At 36.3% G+C, this 13,280-nt stretch overlaps 1 protein-coding gene across 4 annotated transcripts in view; it reads right to left on the reverse strand.

Moving 5' to 3' along the window:
• The window catches only part of AGO3 (argonaute RISC catalytic component 3), a 136,174-nt gene that overhangs the window by 94,425 nt on the left and 28,469 nt on the right, over positions 1–13,280 (reverse strand). Inside the window, exon 3 of one of the 4 annotated variants that reach the window (XM_027537843.1) lies at positions 2,557–2,621. The exons of the other annotated variants lie outside the window; for them this stretch is intronic. Within the exon in view, the coding sequence (XP_027393644.1) occupies positions 2,557–2,606 (50 nt within the window). The 5' untranslated portion in view covers positions 2,607–2,621. The remainder of the gene's footprint in view (positions 1–2,556; positions 2,622–13,280) is intronic. 4 annotated transcript variants of the gene reach the window in all.

Raw genomic sequence — 13,280 nt, forward strand, 5'->3', positions numbered from 1 at the left:
TACTTGGATGTTCCTGGACCAGTATCCTACGATTCCATGATTACTGGGGTGTTTTATTAAATTATAATGTGGGGCAGGGCAAGTTCCTTTTCTTTCTCTAAGTTAACTTGGATATTCATGGAAACATTTATCAAAATAAATCTGTAACGTTCTCCCCCACATCCAAACTATTAATACAATAAGCAAAAGAAACATATCTAGTGCCCTACATATAATAAGTAATCAAAAAATATCTGTTGGTTAAGAAACTCTCAAATGATAAAAAACACAAGAAAGGCTAGTATGCCAAAAACAAATTAGTAATGTTAAAAGCTACTGATAAATTGCAACAATAAACTAAATAAATGAAGATGAAATATAATAATGGTAACTGTAAGTCGAAACACTTATGTTTGAAAAGTTCAATAGCAATAAAAATAAATGAAAGGATCTGAACTTATCCACTTATCCACTGCTTTCACGCAAAAGGGCTTTGTGCTCTGCTCAGTCACTCTTTTGCGACTTTGTGTCCAACTTTTTGCGACTCCATGGACTGTAGCCCGCCAGGCTCCTCTGTCCATGGGATTCTCCAGGCAAGAATACTGGAGTTTGTTGCCCTGCCCTCCTCCAGGGGGTCTTTTCAATCCAGGGATAGAACCCAGGTCTCCTGTACTGCATGCAGATTTTACCATCTGAGCCACCAGGGAAGCTTTAGATGACTATAAATCCAAAATGAACTAATACTGAGATGTAGTTTCTTCAAAATTAAAGAACTCAAGTTGCATGTATTTAAATAGCCAGTATAAGGCAGGTAACCTTCCCACCATCTACTACACAGGTCATTTCAAATTCTGGAGTACTCTGTTCAATTTGAAAAAAACTTAAGACCCTAACAGATGAAACACAACCAGAAGAAGATAATTCTGACCGAACCTCACATAATATAAATAAAAATAAATCAAAGTAAAGACTCTTAGTCTGGAAATAGGAAGGAGTCAAAGGAAATTAGAGAAGTCTTCAGTTATTTTGACAGACTGTCTGTCATGTGAAAACCTGAGTATCTTCCTTGTATGGGAGGACAGAAATCAGACAAATAGTTGGAAAATATAACGAGCAGTATTTTGGAACAAAAATTTCCAACATTTTCTAACCACCAGAGTTATTCACAAGTGGTTTACACTATCTCATAAAGTACCTGAGTTCATCCTTGCTAGAACTGTTCAAGGAGCAGTTATGTAAGGGAAGATACCAACTAGAAGATCGAAATGAATAATATCTACAATGCCCTCTAACAGTAAAATTTAATTAAGAGTATCAAATATGAAATTGCAGATTTTATCATAGTATAAGATACAGAGACTCCTTTATGAGTAATTACACCAAAAATTGATTTGAACTCAAGACTTCAGTCTTTACAGAATGGTATTAGAATTATAGACACATTGAACAATTTTAACTTTAACCTCTCACTAATACAATATAATTAAATGATATATTTGACTTTTAAAGGAATTTTATTATTCAAGTTAACAAACTGACAGATCCAGGGACTGCAACTTTTTGCTTTTTATCTCAAATGATACAGTGGCTAAGGGTAGTTTATCAGAATGTCCATCAGGAAGGGATGTAAAACTAGAGGAAAAGCTCTCCAAAATACTAATTTATCTAGTCATCTAGTCAGCTAGAGCAGCAAAAGTACTCACTGAATTATGAATAAAGCCTGAACTGAGAAATGGCCAATTTGAAAAATCTTTATAATATGTGGTAACATAACTACTGGAGAAAAAATAAGCAGACAAGAGGTTTTAGTCTCATTCTGCCACTAAATTGTTAGGATATTCACTAGGCCTCTCTAAATTTAGTCCCTTTATCAATAAAACTGAGGTTAATAGTCTTGGACTGTTACAAGGATAATGTGGGATATCAGTGAAAGTACCTTGGGTGAAAAAAGTAAATATGAATGGTACTATTTTTATATAAAAATTTAAGCATAATTATCTCAAAAACATGCTTCAAGAATTATACTGATATACCGAACTCTTCCAAACAACTAACAGATACATTATAATGTACCAGCATCAAATACTGTAAATAATACAAAGAATGAATGCTGGTAATTAACAGAAACTGTGAATGGAATTTTCTCCACAGTATAGTTGGGGAGCATTAGCCTTTTATTATAACAATGGGGGGGGGGTGTCTCTCGTTCACATGTAGAAATTTCAGAACAATATTTTAAGTGTGTATTGTTAAGCCAGCTTCTTAGCTTACAATAAAAAGTAAAGCTACAATAACCAAAATACATAAAATATTTTAACTTCTAAAATAGCATGCAGGAAAGAAAATCTAAATAATTGGGAATAAGAACTTCTAACCACTTTTCAGTGGCTTCCTTTTAGTAATAATCTTAGTCTGAAGAAGGAAGAATTCTTGCAAAGAATAATATGATGCATTTCTGAGGAACCTCAGGATACAATTTTTAAATTCTGAAGAATATCTGGCAATCACTACAAAAATGGAACCTACCTGAGTACATTAGGTCTTACAGAGGGCTACAGCCTACCTTCCCACTCTTACCTCAACCACCACTTCCTACATTCTGGTACCAAGTCTTTTGATTCCATCATGCTCTGGTGCACAGACTGTAAAGTAAAATTTAATATTGGTTTCAGTAAGTTCCACTTTATCACCTGACTCATACAACAGAAAAATGGTAGGAGAGGGAAATTTTAACATAAAAAGGAGGAGAGGAAATTATTTTCCTTTCCTGTTAATTGTTACTATAAACTCACAGACACCCATCTTCATTCATCTCATTTTTAAGTACCTCTTAATTTTCTACTCCCTAAAGGTAGAATGGGAAATATTACATTAGTCTTTAGGAGAAGGCATGAAATAATACATTCCTCTGAAGTGACTTTTCACCTTAATTTAGTATTCCCAGCTAATAAATTAATCTGTGACTATAGCACAGACAGAATAAAGGAAGATGGCTGAAGTATGTGCTGTGCTGAGTCACTCAGTCGTGTCCGACTTTGTGACCGCATGGACTGTAGCCCCAGGCTCTCTGTCCATGAGGAGTCTACAGGCAAGAATACTGGAGAAGGTATAACAATACTGCTAAGATATAACAAGATGCTAAAATCACCCAGTGGTTTATAAAACACAATGCAAACAGCTGACAAGCTCTCCTAGTATCCTTCCAACTTCTAATTTAACTTCATACTTCTGTGCTAAGTAGCAGAGAGGGTAGCCAATAAATACTTTTGTGTCAAAATAAAGTTTAAAGATGCAGAGTAGAGTTATACTTTAGATCAAATTTTTAATACTTTACAAAATTCATAGTACATCAGAGCATTTCACCATAAACTATCTTCACTGCCAGTTCACCTGGGTATGAATTCTTTCATAACCTTATATAACCACAGTAGTTAATCTATAAACACTTCTAGTATTCACAAACGACTGACAGACTAGATTGAGTAATAGATTTTAAACTCAAGGTGGCTTACGCTAACCATTCTCCTCTAGAACACTCTCCTCCAGACCACCATTGACTTCTTCAGACACAGTCTCTTTTCAGTCTCTATATTTCTGGCTTCTTTGAGCATCTGCAACTGTGATCTATCCTTGAAAATCATGATACTTGACTTACTTTCTACTTTGTCCTGGTTTTCCTACCTTTCCAATCTCCTAAGTGTCTTCATTGACAAACCTGAGTCTTATCCCAGGAATCTATTCTCAGTCTTCTTATCTTGATTCTATGCACTCTCCCTAGATTTTAACTATCACCTCTTCCCTGGTGGCTCAGTGGTAAAGAATCTGCCTGCAGTGTAGGAGATGTGAGTTCGATCCCTGGGTTGGGAAGATCCCCTGGAGAAGGAAATGGCAAGCCACCAGAGTATTCTCACCTGGGAAATCCCATGGACAGAGGAACCTAGTTGGCTATAGCCCATGGGGTCGCAAAAAGTTGGACACAAATTAGGGACTAAACAGCTGCAGCAGCAGCATAAAATATTAAACAGATCAGCAAAGAGGACAGCATAGGGAATTATAAGCATTATCTTTTAATAAACTATAATGAAGTATAATTGCAAAAAATACTGACTCACTAAGCTATACACCTGAAACTAATGTTATAAATCAACTATACCTCAAATTTTAAAAAGCAAGTACTAGAGGTGCTAGGGGGTATGTAGAGGATGAGAAAAAATCGTTAGAAGTATTTATATTTAATTTTCATCTAACAATTACTAATCAAGATGGACTAATATTCATGAATAGAGATTGACACTGGTGCCCTCACTTAGTCCACATGAGATGGTCAGGTGTAACAACACATGTAGGTACACAAGAAATCCTAAGGGAATAATGGGATTTCTGTAATGTGAGTTAACAGTGAAACTCTCACTCATTCATTCATTTTCAGCAAGCTGTAACTTTTTTCTGTTCAAGTGTGTAGCACATATTCTATCAGGTTTCTGGTACAGAAATCAGAACATTTCAAATTACTATAGTCTTAGTTTATTTCAAATATTGTTTCCCACCTTTAATTTTTTGATAGTTACACAAAGTTAGAATAGTAGTATAATTTTTAATAATTAAAAAATTAATTTCTGTATATAAATATATATATTTATTTATTGCTGAATGAGGGTGTGAAGTCACTCAGTCATGGCCGACTCTTTGCGACCCCATGGACTGTTGCCCATTAGGCTCCTCTGTCCATGGGAATATGGCTCTCTACTCTTTCTGAATTCACAAGCCTTAGCATGGACTTAGGATCCTTCGTAACCTATTCCCTGGTCAACTTTTCAGACTCTATCTCCTCTATTTATACTGGCTAATTTCTGTTATGTAAACATGTCATATCTTTACTCATGTTCCCTATATGGAATATTCTTTCCCCTGCTCCACTAGGTAACTATTCAGCTCAGATAGCATGTCATCTACTCTATCTATCTCCATAACCAAAATTGGGAATCAGTACTCCACACATCTCATAGAACTTGTCACTCTACACAGACTATAAAATCCTTGGCAGGAATCATGTTTTATTTATCTTGTTATCCCCAGAGCTTAGCACAGTGCCTGACACAAAACAGACGCACAATAAATTAAACAGTTAAGAAAACATAGGCAAGATTTAAAAAACGATCTTTAAGGCTTTAAAAGTTACCGTAGATTTAGAATTATAGTTCTAGTCAGATCCATAAATTTTGAAATCTAGTACCAATAGCATTCTTAATTGGTACAATAATATAGCACATTCAGATAACTGCTTTAAATTAACTCAGTCTAAAAAAAAAAAAAGGAGCAGCCTAGAAGTAAACAATCAAGGCACATCCTACAATGGAATACTATACAGCTGTTATTGTAATTTGAATCTACACAAATGGATAGATGTTAAAAATAAACCCTACCTACAGTCCCTATGTTTAGACATATCTTTATTTACAACAGTATCTTTGAAAAATACCTTTCAATTTCAAATATATTGTAGGAATATCAGCCAAAAGATTAGTGAGTAATTTATTTAGATGCTACTTTAAAAGAATTTTGAGATTTGAAATATTCACCATCTATTAGCTTTCTTATCTTACAAGTGACTAACGACTAACAAGGCAAATAAAACTTGCTTTTTAAAAATTATATATTTTGTATGGTAAAGTTTCCCCAAGACAGCTGAACATGCAAAACTAAACCATTTAATTTTCACTGGCAGTGTTTTTTGGGGTTTGTCTTCTAAATCATTTTAATCAGAAGTATACCCCTCAAAACACATCAAAAGAACAGTTGACAAAAGAAAAAATAACTAGACTTCATCAAAATAAAAAATGTGTTTCAAAGAAAGTGAAAATGCAAAAGGAATATAGCCAATATTTTATATAATAACTTTATATGGAGTATAATCTATTAAATGTCAAATCATTATGTTGTACATTTGAAACTAATATAGTATTGTAAATCAACTATATCTCAATTGCAAGAAAAAAGAAAAAATTTTAAAAGGAAGTAAAAAAGGCACGGTGCAGAAAAGGAGAAAACTTTTGCAAATCATCTTATCTGATAAGGTATAAAGAACTCCTACAGCTTAGTAACAAAAAAGGCAAACAATTTAATTTTCAAATGGGCAAAAGACTTGGACAGACATTTCTCTGAAAATATGCAAATAGCCAATAAGTACACAAAAAGATGCTCAACATCATTAGCCATCAGGGAAATGCAAATCAAAGTAACAATGTGATACTACTCAACACTTACTAAGATAGCTAGTGAAAAAGACAGATAACAAATGTTAATGAGGATGTAGAGACACTGGAATCACCACATACTGCTATCAGGAATGTAAAATGATGCATCCATTTTGGAAGATTCTGGCAGTTCCTCAAAAGATTAAACATCGAGTTGCTATTTGATTCCACTCTTGGGTATACACTCAAGAGAAATGAAAACATGAATGTGAATAGCAACATGAATCTTAAGAGCCAAAAAGTGCAAACAACTCCCACATCCATCAACAAGTGAACAGAAACACAAAATATCCATACAATGGAATCTTATTAAGTAATAAAAAGTAATGAAATACTAATAGATACTACAACATTAAGGGACTTCCCTGGTGACTCAGACTGTAAAGAATCTGCCTGCAATGCAGGTAGACACAGATTCAGTCCCTGGGTTAGGAAGATCCCCAGAGAAGGAAGTGGCTACCCGACTCCAGTATTCTTGCCTGGAGAATCCCATGGACAGAGGAGACTAGTGGACTACAGTCTGTGGGGTTGCATAGCGTCGGACACAACTGAGCGACTCACAGTTTTACTTCTTTCTGTTACAACATTATGTGAAAACATGTGAAATGAAAGAGGTCGGTCACACAAAAGGCCACATTCTGTATGATTCCATTTATATTGAAATGTCCAGAAAAGGCAAATCTACAGAGCCAGAAAGTAGGCTAGTGTTGGGCAGGGATGCAAGGAGGGAGGGATGCAGAGAGGGAGGAAATGGGGAGTGGCTGCTAATGAGATTTCTTTGGCAGAGGACAAAATGTTCTAAAGTTTGACTGGGGTGATGGTTGTCCACTATCACTGTAAACACACTAAATAACACTGAATTGTACATTTTAAATGAGTGAACTGTGTACTATGTGAATTGTATATCAATAAAGTTGCTATTTAAAAAAAGAATGTCCCTTTCTTGGAACACTACCCTAGTATAACACTGTCAATAATATTCCAAATAACAAAAGAGAGTTTCTTCAAACACTCTGACTTGTGATGATTTCTACATAAAAGCCAAAATCTTTTCAATATAGATATATTTTTTCCTTCTAAAATTCAATCATCAGAATTATATTACCTCTGTATGCAATATGCACAAATATTCAGCACTATGTCATTAATTGTAATAAAATAGTAATGGGTAAAGAATCCGCCTGCAATGCAGGAGACATAGGAGACACAGGTTCAATTCCTGGGTCAGGAAGATCCTGTGGAGAAGGAAAGGCAACCCATTCCACTATTCTTGCCTGAAAAATCCCACGGACAGATGAGCCTGACAGGCTACAGTCCAAAGGGTGGCAAAGAGTCACAACTGACACGACTGACTGAGTAAGCACAATCATCCTAATATAATGACTGTCAGATAATGTTTAATTTATGAAAGAAAATTAAATAAAAAATTTGATCACTCTATTACCATTTCAAGATTCCTTCGATCTTTATACAAGTAGATCTTGCATTTATAATCATGCTGCATAAACAATTTTCACATCTATTTCACTATTTAACAACTTTGAATAAGTACATTGACAGCCTACTGAGGATTTACCCTGATATACATTTAGTAGTTGGACAAACGAGCATAAAAATCTCAAGTTACAGATTTTACACTCTAGGTCATAATACTTCTAAAAATTAACTTTTAGTTATTAATACCATTCACTTGTAAAAAAACACCTAGAAACATCTGAAACCTGCTTTACTCTTTTAACTAACGATGATTTTAAAATGAAATCATTAAATAGGGAAAAAAAGAAACACATAGATACATACTCCAGAAAAGAAGTGAGGAAAGGACAAAAAAAGCAACAGAAAGAAAATCTAAGGTAGAAAAATTGACTCACAAGATGATTCACAAGCATTTCCTGCATATTTTGTCCAAGAAAACTCTTCTGACTAAAGTGGAAACTTGCTTGGCTGCAATACATCATTCTACTAGTATGATTAATGTCATAGTTCCAAATATTTGAGCATGTGGCATATGGACAAGAGAAACCTCATATGTGTTGATTTAAATACTGCTACATTTTGGCTCATAACTATTTAGTTAATATTGAAAAGGAATTGTAAGGTTCTATTGAGTTTCCAACTTTTGGAATTCTAGTTTTTGACGTGTAAGAACTAAACCAATTTAGGAAGCCCATCAACAATTTTAAATGACTACTTGTATGTAATACTGCAAAAAGTGAAGACAAGAACTAGTCTTCTGAAGAAAACAAAAGGAATAAGTTTCGTGGATGTTGACATAAAATTAAGTCAATATTATTAGCAAAGTACAAAGTTGGTTAATGCCAATTTTAGAGTCCCAAAGAGATCCTCTAGCTCCTGTCAAAACTCAAATAAAAGGTACATGATAAAAAAATTTCCATTTGGAAACATCTTAATTACAGATCCTTTACTTCTACTGACAAATAACATAAGAAGACAAAGCAACATAAAGATGAAATGCAATTAGGGATGTCAACAGGGCCCTAAGTTAAAACCAGAATGTACCACACTAATTTATTATATATATGTTCCTCTCAAATTTAACCAACATGTTGAAACTCTGTGGTACACAACTTCATATACACACATATAACATGTGATTATTCCTTTACCAAAAAAAGGTAAGAAAAGGAACAAATCTAATATAAATAATTTTGGTCTTTTATACCCAACATTACTGCGACTGCCTCAGTCTCTTATGAGAGACTCATCTGAAATATTAAAAAAAAAAACCCTTAACTGACATACCTCTAAGTCCCAAGCCTCCAACTCCTATCATTCCCTCAATTCCAACCCATTTTGTCTTCAAGTGATTTTGCTGTTCTAACACTGTTGTTGTTGTTCAGTCACATAGTCATGTCTGACTCTTTGCTACCCCATGGACTGCAGCATGCCAAGCCTCTCTGTCCCTCACCATCTCCTGAAGTTTGCCCAAATTCATGTCCATTGCATTGGTGATGCCATCCAGCCATCTCATCCTATGATGCCGTCTTGTCCTTCTGCCCTTAATCTTTCCCAGCATCAGGGACTTTTCCAATGAGTCAGCTGTTTGCATCAAATGATCAAAATACTGGGAGTTTCAGCTACAGCATCAGTCCTTCCGAGGAGTATTCAGGGGTGATGTCCCTTACAATTGACTGGTTTGATCTCCTTGCTGTCCAAGGGACTCTCAGGAGTCTTCTCCAGTACCACAGTTTGAATGAAGGTGCTCTGCCTTCTTTACGGTCCAACTCTCACAACCGTATGTGACCACTGGGAAGACTATAGCCTAGACTATACGGACCTCTGTCGGCAGAGTAATGTCTCTGCTTTTCAACACACTGTCTAGGTTTGTCATAGTTTATCTGCCAAGAAACAATCATTTTCTGATTTCATGGCTGCAGTCACCATCCGCAGTGATTTCAGAGCCCAGGACGAGGAAATCTGTCACTGCTTCCACCTTTTCCCCTTCCATTTGCCATGAAGTGATGGGGCCGGATGCTATGATCTTAGTTTTTTTAATATTTAGTTTTAAGCCGGCTGTTTCACTTTCTTCCTTTACCCTCATCAAGACGCTCTTTAGTTCCTCATAGCTTACTGCCATTAGAGTGGTATCATCCAAATATCTAAGGCTGTCGATGTTTCTCCCGCTATCTTGATTCCAGCTTGGATGAGTTCATCCAGCCGGGCATTTTTCATGATGTGCTTGGTGTACAGGTTAAACAAACAGGGTGACAGCAGACAACCCTGTCCATACAGGGTTCTAACTGTTGCTTCTTGACCCACAAATAGATTTCTCAGGAGACAGGTAAGATAGTCTGGTATTTCCACCTCTTTAAGAGCTTTTCACAGTTTATTATGATCCACACAGTCAAAGCCTTTGGCATAGTCAATGAAACAGAGGCAAATTTTTTTGGAATTCCCTAGCTTTCTCCATAATCCAGCAAACGTTGGCAATTTGATCTCTGTTTCTAACGTTATAATTATATAATTTTCCTATTCAATAAATAACATATAAGAATTCTCCACTATATATTGCTAAATTTAAGGACAATTCTTTCAGGTAGGGCAAGCTGGAGAGGCGATAATAAGAAATTCAGCTAAGAAATATTTGCCTTAGACATTCTATTGGTTAAGAGATTTCTTTAGATTAATAAATGCCTTTAAAAAATGTAAACATCTACCAGAAAGGCCAGGATTATTCTTTGTTCAAATTTACACATTAACACCCTAGTTTTGAGAAACAAGAAAAAGGGAATTTGAGAGTGCAGCATGAGATGGGTAATCCCTGTAAGCACAAAGACAGACAAAAGACAAGGATACTATGATAAAGACTAACCTGCATATTCTAGGAGAGAGGATAGGGTACTGAACATCCATACGAAGCCCTTTGTAATGTCCAGTTCTCTTTCCTGTCTCTCACCAATACACTCATCCCCTCTTAGTTTCATAGGCATTTTGTTCATTTTATTGAGTATTTACTCTGTGCCAATCACTGAGCTAAGATCAGATGATGATAAAGAATATAACTTTTCATGAAGAGGTTATGCTGAGAGAAGAAGGTAGCAACAAATATTGTACTAAATATAACAAAAGTGCATACCAATCAAGTACTACAAGGCCATAGTAGAATGAGCTGGCCTTTTGGCTGGAACCGCCACCCTCCAGCATTTTCCCAAAATGACCAACACGAAGGGAGAGAGGAGGGGTACTCGCTGTATGTTTTCTAGGCCTTTTAGGAAACATGGAGTTGCTCCTGTGGCCACATATATCATGCACATCAACAAGAAAGGTGATGTTGTAGATAACAAGGGAAGGGCACCATTCTTGACAAGGAATGCCCCATAAATGTTACGGTGGCAAAACTGAAGAGTCTACAGTGTTACCTAGCATGCTGATGGCATCCGTGTAAACAAACAAGTTAAGGGCAAGGTTCTTGCCAAGAGAATTAATGTGCACATGGAGCACATTAGGCAGTCTAAGAGCCAAGACAGCTTCCTGAAATGTATAAAGGAAAATGATTAGAAAAAGAAGGGAGCCAAAAAGAAAAGTATTTGGGTTCAGCTGAAGCACCAGCTTGCTCCACCCAGAGATACACACTCTGTGAGAACCAGTGGGAAGGAGCCTGAACTGCTGAGCCCCTTCTCCATGAATTCATGCCACAATGGCTACAAAGAAAATAAAAGACCTGGACTGTATGTTTCTCCTGAGTAGAAGTGTTGTGTCCCTTTTCCCAAAGAAATATTTAAAGCACCTTTTAATGATGTCCAAATTCAGTGGGTGATGTCTTTATTCTTCAAATCTAACGGGTTTTCTTCCTGAAAGATGTGAGGGAATTTGTTGTGCAATATACTCCATCGATTAATAAACTGCCAGTTATTATTTATTTTAAAAAGTGAACTACCATCTGACTATGGAGTTCAAAAGGTTCGTCTTGAAAAATAATAGAAGTTTGCCAGCTAGATAAAGGCAGAGAGGGCATTCCAGGTAGGAGTCGCAGAATATGAAAAAAGATGAAGGTTAGAGCCAAACTAAGAAGGGCATACTATACTAAACTTGGGATGCTATTCTGTAGGCAATAGGCAGCTGAACACATTTAAAAGTAGGCGAGTGAAATAATCAGATTTCTTACTTAAAAGGATAACTATGCCAAAAGTGTAGATATGTTAGGAGAATGGAGAGAGAAAGAGACGTTAGGGCAGACAAGGTCATTACAATAGTCTAGGCAACAAATAAGGGTCTGAAACCAAGGTGGCAGTAATACGGATAGAGGGGGCCAGATTAGGGAATAGTTTCTGAAAAAGAAGCAATAGGACATGATCACCAATAGGAGGAAAAGGAAGTTCTAGTTTGGAAATTTAGGTAGAAAAAAAGAATACAGCAACATGAGCAGAGTGTGGGGAGGAGGATTCAGAGAGTAAGTTGTTTGAAGTCCTTTATAGATAGTAAGGTGTCAGTCCAAAGCTCAGGAAAGAGGCAGAGGCTACAGCAAGATTAGGTAATCATCTAGTCAGATGGCAAGCGCTGCAGTAACTGACTAGAACCTCCCCTTTGAGCCTGGCTTAGGTCAGTACACCTGGTTCTCCTCAACTGCCATACCTTTGTTGTTGTTCAGTCGCTAAGTCATGTCCGACTCTTTGCGACCCCATGGACTGCAGCACGCCAGGCTTCCCTGTCCTTCACTATCTCCTGGAGTTTGTATCTTTGTTACTGCTGCCTTATCTTAAAAACAAAACAAAAAGTGCTTTCTTTACTATAGCTATCTGCAATTCTACCAACTCTTTAGATTAATTCAATTCCTTCCCTTCTTGCTTTACAAATTATTTCTTAACGACTATCAAGTCAGGATTCTGGAGTTCTGGTCTCACATTTGCTACTAGTAAGCGTTGTTGAATAAGCCTCTCAACCTTTCTTGATTTCAGCTATAAAAAAGGTATGGGGGAAAAAAGGTATCAGATTAGTTGATACCTTAGGTTTCTCCACTTGTAATACTCTACAACTTGCCTCCTGACCTCAGAAAGAACTCTGTTATTACGTTAATTGTAACACTCATATGATAGGGGTTTTCTGTTACATGTTATTACAAAGATTCTTAGTACTAATTTATTTCATATTTCTTATGGATCTTATCTCACAGGAGGGGGCAAGAAGAGGGTGGTACAAATTTAGAGAGTAGCACTGACATATGTACACTACTCAGACAGCTAGTGGGAAGCTGCTGAACAGCACAGGGAGCTCAGCTCAGCACTCTGTGATGACCTGGAGGGAGTGGGAGGGAGGTTCAAGAGGGAGGGAGTCTATGTATACTTATAGATGATTCATGCTATTGTACAGCAGAAACTAACACAACATTGTAAAGCAAGTATACTTCAATTAAAAAAACCTCCTTTGTGGTGTACATCATGTCATAAATTCCTTTCACATTTCCTATATTACATAAACCATATCCACATCCATAGTATTTGGAGGGAGTGAGAGAAGCTTATTAACAGCAGACTGCAAATCTTTATATATCATATATACTTATTCCTGTATAAGAGTAGGGAACAGTTA

This window comes from Bos indicus x Bos taurus, chromosome 3 (assembly GCF_003369695.1).
Source record: "Bos indicus x Bos taurus breed Angus x Brahman F1 hybrid chromosome 3, Bos_hybrid_MaternalHap_v2.0, whole genome shotgun sequence".
In the NCBI taxonomy this organism is placed as follows: domain Eukaryota; kingdom Metazoa; phylum Chordata; class Mammalia; order Artiodactyla; family Bovidae; genus Bos; species Bos indicus x Bos taurus.